Source organism: Eleginops maclovinus, chromosome 18 (assembly GCF_036324505.1).
Source record: "Eleginops maclovinus isolate JMC-PN-2008 ecotype Puerto Natales chromosome 18, JC_Emac_rtc_rv5, whole genome shotgun sequence".
NCBI lineage: Eukaryota > Metazoa > Chordata > Actinopteri > Perciformes > Eleginopidae > Eleginops > Eleginops maclovinus.
In genome coordinates, this window is record NC_086366.1 from 9,835,792 (window position 1) to 9,842,677 (window position 6,886).

The following is a 6,886-nucleotide window of genomic DNA, read 5'->3' on the forward strand; positions in this document are numbered from 1 at the left end:
CACACACACAAAAGAGTGACATTGGAAGGTGTGATACATCCTTAAGTTAGATAGAGACCCCAATATTCACTTCTTCAATGAAGCAGGAATCCCATTACATGAGATTGAAGGTTTCATAACTGATGCTCTTATTTCTCCGTTAGCATTATGTAGTTGCAGTTTTTTGAATATCCCAGACGAGTGACAACCCTGTAAATCAGTTGTGTGTCTATGGCAACCATAGGAAACCACTGTTATTTTGAAATGCCATTGAATAATTAATTTGCCGACTGTGACACTGACTCTGTTGTGCTTGTGATTTGTGGAGGAGTGTGTTAAAAAGAGAGTTTTACCCCTATAGATGTTTAGAGGCCTGTGCTGCACACTCACACAATTACAGTACAGTCATTCATAAAAGCATAGGGTGTCCTGTAATCTTATTTCCTTCTAACCAGGGGACCTGTCGTTATTATGCACTCCACTGTAGCCCACATATTTGGCTTAACAGTGTCAGTGTCATATTACGCACATGCAGTGAGGTAAATGGATCATTTTCATCTCTCACACTTTCCAATTCAATCTCTGGGATGCAACGTCTACTCTGTAACATGTTTCAATATGGATTTGCTTATTGATCCAAATCTGTATCAATCACTTTTTGAGTGTCGTTCATTGCAAGTTGAGTGTGGAGACTGGAATTGTTGAGTCAAATCGAGCTGATCCACTGGTTTCTGATTTCCTTTTATTACAGCAGTGAAGGGTTGGCATTTCATCTGTACTCCACAGCTCGGTTTTAAAAAAACAAGGACTCGATGTGACAGCTGAAAGAAATGTCCTGTGTGTTGGAGTCTCTAAGCATTGTTGATTTCTGTGCGAGTGATCCAATCAATCCTGTGTGTGCACGGATCCATCACATTTCCATGGCAATGTAATGTAATGTAACCCATTTGAGGCAGATACCCTAACAGACAACTTACCCAACAACCATCTATTTCTCTGATAGAATCCAAAAAGTCTGATCTGACCTCTAAGATTATAAGCGCTCATTTCAGATTTAGGATTATCCTCCAACGTCTGCATTTGACCTCTAAATGTCTCACATTGCAACAACAAAGATATCCCATCCAAAAAACCTGCAGATTTTTCAGATTGATTGCAGACCGTGTTGTGTGCATCATATTTTGTTCATGTGTTCGATGGTAAGTACATCACATAAATCAATTGAGTGTTCTTGTTCGCTGCCTGATTGTGAAATGAATGAGAAGCAATTATAGACAAGTGTAAGCTATATGGATATATAAATGGAAGCTATGAATATATTTACATTCTGTATTTAAAGAGCTACATTCAACACTGTCCAAAGCTTGTACATTGCCAGTTTAAAATGATGTGGGAAACTAAAACCTCAGGCTTGAACTGTTAGTCCAATATAGTTTTGAATAGGTTTGCAGCCTTTAAACAGACCTTAAGAATTTTAAAAAGGTAAAAATGTTGAATGCTATAGTTGTCTTACTGCCCTAATTGAATTACAAGAAATACAACAAAGACAAGGGGTCTTTGGGGCTTCTAAGTGTCCGTATCCTGTGGCAGCTGCAAACTTTGCATATACACTAGCTGGTAATTGAGCCTTGGGTATTTTACTAGTTTTGTAATGGTTCTTGACAACTTAAAGGATAAGGACTACCATGTCGACACACAGTATTAATAGCTAAACACTTAAGAGGGAAAATGAGATAGAGGCGGAAAGCTTTTTATGTCGTCTATAAGAACACACACCAGTGCATTGGCCAGTTAGCTCAGGGATAGAGAGAGAGTGAGAGAGATAAAGGTCAGGGTTAGTAAGGCTATCACTGCATCAGCTAAAGCCCAGCATGCATGTATTTGTGTGTGTGTGTGTGTGTGTGTGTGTGTGTGTGTGTGTGTGTGTGTGTGTGTGTGTGTGTGTGTGTGTGTGTGTGTGTGTGTGTGTGTGTGTGTGTGTGTGTGTGTGTGTAGGCCTATGTCAATGCTCTTTTAATGGTCTGCTAATCCTAAATGCATTTGGCTGGTGAATTAATCCAAGCCTTGTCATAGCCAAGCTTAAAAACCCTTTTCTATCCCAACCCTGTCTCTCTCTCTCGATCTTTCTCCCTCCCGGCTACTCTCTATCAGTTTCCATCTCCAGATGGTATCTTGGAGGTAGGTGTGATACAGAGAGAGAGAGCGAGAGAGAGAGAGAGAGAGAGAGAGAGAGAGAGAGAGAGAGAGAGCTGCAGACAGACAGAGAGAGAGAGATAGACAGAGAGAGATAGATAAACAGAGACAGAGAGAGAGAGAGAGAGAGAGAGAGAGAGAGAGAGAGAGATAAAGAGAGAGAGAGCGATAAAGAGATAGGGAGAGGGAGAGGATGACCTGTGACGCGAATGGAGCCTCCTCATTGGAGCCGAGAAGAGAGAAAGAGAGAGAAAGAGAGAGAGGGGGGTTCATTTGTTGCCATAGTCAGAGCTGGGCACAAATACATCATAAAGTATTTTGATACAAAATACAAATACTTGATCAAAAAATGTATCAAAATAAAATACAAAAATACTGGTCTGGAAAATGTATTTAAATACAATACAAGTATTTTGTATTTTGAAAATACAAAAATACACGCGAGATAATGCCTGTATTGAATACTGTCTGTAAACTGAGGAATGTACAATAAATAAAAAAGGAGACAGCTAACGCTACATTCAAATCCATTTTATTTTATCCATATTAAACAGAAAAACAGATCAGTTGTTCTTCAGGACAACCAACTTCTCCAGCATATCTGGTGTTAATGACCTTCTGTGAGGCCGGTTCACTAAGCCAGCAAAAGAAAACAGGCGCTCAACCGGGGCTGAGGATGGTAGGGTTGTGTTAAATCTCACAAAAAGCTGTTTCATCAAAGGGTATGCATTTAGTGAAGCCAGGTCTTTTCTGGGATCCTCCAAAAAATGAAGGGTCTCCAGTTCCGCCTTGCTGTGGCTGGGCAAGGCCTCGGCCTCCAGCTGGTTGACTGTTCCTGTAGAGATTGAAGACAACAGAAAAAAAACAAGAGCAATCAGAGATGGCAAGCTGGCCTCTGCCAGACACTATGCATGGACAAACAGACAGATAGACAACAATCAGACAGGGTCATAGCAATACCTAGCACAAACTCCCCCCCGAGGACCAAATAATGCATTCTTCAAAGTATAAATACTGAAATTGTCACCAAAAGGTAAAACATGCTATTGTAAATTACATAATTAAGTATTTTAAAGTGTAAAGAAATTCTTCTCACCTTGATCAGTGAACACAAAGAATTCGTCATTCTCCTCTGTGCTCGGTGTGGTCCCGTCACTCTCTGAGAGAAGTCCGAGTTCGTCTGCTGAGTGCAGCATCAGTTGCTGTATTCGCCTCTTCTCAGAAGCCAACCTCTGGGGTAACCACCTCATCTTAAAGTATGGGTGTGTTGTGGTTGCCAGGATGGCCTCATTCACGTCATGCTCCAGCATCAGAAAATTGTGGAAGCGTTTTTTGAACCCTGCTATGGTTGCTTGAAGAACGTGTGAGCAGTACCTCAAGTTTGATGCTTGCAGATCCTCCAGCTTGGCTTGAATGGTGAAAAGTGTTGGCAACAGCTCACCATAATAGCATGCAGATTGCCCTTGAAGCCGATCTATTGAGATGGCAATCGGTCGTAACACTCTGCAAAATTCCTCAATGTAGTCCAGTTCGACTTCCCTGAATGGTGGAAGTTGCAGGGCAGTCATGGCATCAGGGAGCTTGTCACGCAAGAATGACAACTGACTCAAGGAGTCATGCAGAGAATTCCACCTTGTAATGCAGGGTGTCTTGAGTTGCTGCTCGATTACTTTGCCTAGCGTTTCAGCACTCTTTGGTCTGCCAGATGCTGTCCATAATGCTGAGCACTTCGCCATCGTTGCATGATTCAGCCTGCTGAGAGTTGCATTGCTAGTGATCGATTTCTTGACATCAGTAGTTGAGATTAAACTCAGAGTATGTGTCGCACACCGGAGGTGTGGTGGTAAAATGATGGAACACTCAGATGCTTCTTCTCTCTCAGGATCTATGACCAGGAAGGACAGCTCATCGTCCAGCTCTTCAACTTCATCTGGGTCATTTGTTTTTCCAGTGACACTGAACTCTTTAAAGGCCTTTGCAAAGTTGGATGCATTATCAGTAACTGTAGACACAATGGTGTCTGAAGACAGCCCATATTCTGTGTGAATCTCATCCAACAGTTCTGCTATTCGGTTATAAGTATGGGGGCTGGGAAAATGCCTAACGGCAAGAGCGGCTGACTGCCTTTCCAGCGTGTCTCCATTGATCCAATGTACTGTTGCTCCCAAATAACTGGTTTTCTTTGTTGACCAAATATCCACTGTTGTACAAACACGGCGAACATTTTTAAGCGTCTCTTTTAGGAATGCTTTTTTTGTTGCAAATTCTTCATCAATCCGTCGTCCGAGTGTCCGTCTGGACATTACATTGGCACCTGGGTGAAGTCCCTGCACAAGCTCGATGAATTCTGTTTGTTCAACGGTGGCTAATGAGTGCATTCCTTTGACAACAAAGGATTTCACAAGGGAGTCGACTTTACTTTGTGATATTGTTGGGCTAGCATGGTCAAACAAACGAGTCTGCCTTAATGATGTTTTGGCTTTCTTCTGCTGGCCACTTGCACTTTCCTTTTTGTAATTTTCAAATTCCTGTAGATTCTCTGGGTGTTTTCTTTTCAAATGTGTCTTGAAATTTGTTGTTGCTTGATAAGAGCCACAAATAATGGCTTTCTTGGTTGTGCACAGCTGACACTCAGCTTCTATCTTTCCACTTGGATTTTGAGATACTACTTTGAAGAATTTCCCATCCAATATGGCACACCTAGGCCCAGTGGTACCTTCTGAAGATGTGGTGGCTTGAGGCTCACCTGACGCCTCTTCATCATCATGATTGTCACTCATCTCAGTTCAGTGGGACATCCTCTATTTCAAACGAAATTGTCAAAAAAAAAGTTGTTAGTCAGTTACTCTTCAACAGACACACACTTAAATCACATCATAAAAAAAGGAAAAACAATTAAATCCGAAACTGACTACTATATGCACTTGCATGAAAGGGCTCTTCTAACCTGCCAAGTGAAATATTACCTAGGATACTAATGATAAATCGTTTGGAAGTGGAAAAACTAAAAGCCAGAGGTGTCAAAAGTAAAAGTAAAAGTACATTTTCTGGTGTAAGTACAACACTAGCACGTGGTAGCCTATTACATAGCTGTTAGACCATTTACTCCATTGTACCTAATGGGATAGATAGACTGCGTTGTTACTGAAAAACACTTCTAACAATCTAACAAGGACCCACCACAAACTTGATCCAACCAGTGTAGTCAGCTGATCGTAAGACAAGTACACAGGTCTACTGGTTACTCAGATAAGTTACCTGTGTTGGAAGGAAACTGTGTTTCTTTTCTTTCTTTTTTTTTTTACTTTTACTTTTGACATCTCTGCTAACAGCTGAGCTAAGCTCCATGCACAAAACTAACTACTATGCGCCATAACAGGCAGTGACTCCAAATCTAGTGATCTACAGATACTGAATTAGTTTTCAATAAATACAAATATAAAATAAATAATATGCCCTAGAAATGCTTAATACAGCCTACTGTATTGGTCTCTAATGGACTATTAAAAAAAAAAAAAGCCAAGTGTGAATATGATTTTAGAAGCTAAATGTGTAGTTTAAGATTATATAAAAGTGGGTTTTCAAGGATCCTCCCTAGCTTTGGTTGGAGCTCTAACAGGAACTGAATCTCCATATAATTAGTTAGTATGAATCAACATAGAAGACTTAATATTATTCAGAAATGCTTAGACCTAGCCTACTGCTCTATGATGGACATTTGTCAAGTGGCCCAAGCCCCTAAACAACACAATTTTCTCACGTTTTTTCACAATAAATAAATAAGTACTTTATTGACAGGTTATAGTTATGGATCGTTCTGGGCTCAAAACATTGTTATGAGCCCAGTTTAGCCTATCTCATTCTTTCGTTTGGTAATAGAATTTGGTACCGAGTGGAAAAGGAATTCGCCAGCTTGAGGTCTTGCCGTGGGAGGGAACATGCCTGCGAGGGCTCCTACAACATCACTAGGCCGATACAGGGGCTATTACGGGTTTAAACACAAAACTGGCGTTATTTGTTTTATTGGGGGTCATAGAAACGGGTCCTTTCTCGTTTAACATCAAATAATATGGCCGTGTTCCTCTACCGTTTCATCCAATTTAAAATTGGATCTCCTAACTGTCCTCAGTGAGAGTGACTAATTTAATCACCATATCTTACGTTTAGTACTAGTTTACCTTTTGCGAGTCAAGCATTCATGTTTGACCTCTCTGGTCTATATTTGATAAGCTACCTAGGCTACACTCTAAGAAACTTGCTCAATTTCGCTGACCTAAGCAATTTGACTGACCGTCATTTATCAACCCCTGCCTATCAAACACTCATCATTCAAGAGAAAGCTAACACTCGAAAATAGTCTAGTGCTTATGGTGTAATTCTGTTGACAATGTGTGTGGGAAGACTGTAGCATTTTTTTTATACAAAACATTTCACCTTAGTGTTGTTTCATGCCTCGAAAAGCCAGCAACAGAGCCGTGCAGGTCCTCTTCACTGCTGTAGTAGTGATGACTGCTGACGTCGCGGAGAAAAAATGGTCGCATTCAAGTCTCGATTGGGCGTGTCACGTGATTTACGTCTTGACCCAAAGATCTCTGGTGATTCGCTTAGTTTTACTGATTTAAAAAAAAGGTTTTTTGCAAAGTATTTTTGTATTTAAAATACCCAAATACAGCACCTCAAAGTATTTAAATACAAACTACATTTCATTTTTTCC

The 6,886-nt window shown here is 40.6% G+C and overlaps 1 protein-coding gene across 2 annotated transcripts; it reads right to left on the reverse strand.

The window, feature by feature from the left end:
• Positions 1–2,682: 2,682 nt before the first annotated feature.
• Positions 2,683–6,641, reverse strand: LOC134879740 (uncharacterized). 2 transcript variants are annotated; one of them, XM_063906228.1, is made up of 3 exons: positions 6,607–6,641; positions 3,269–4,973; positions 2,683–3,007 (listed from the first exon to the last, which is right to left on the reverse strand). In XM_063906228.1, the coding sequence occupies exons 2-3, from the start codon at positions 4,950–4,952 to the stop codon at positions 2,736–2,738; spliced, it is 1,956 nt and encodes a 651-aa protein (XP_063762298.1). In that variant the 5' UTR covers positions 4,953–4,973; positions 6,607–6,641; the 3' UTR covers positions 2,683–2,735. The 2 variants fall into 2 exon arrangements, with proteins under 2 accessions (XP_063762298.1, XP_063762297.1); XM_063906227.1 differs by lacking the exon at positions 6,607–6,641 and having other exon boundaries at positions 3,269–5,127.
• Positions 6,642–6,886: the final 245 nt, after the last annotated feature.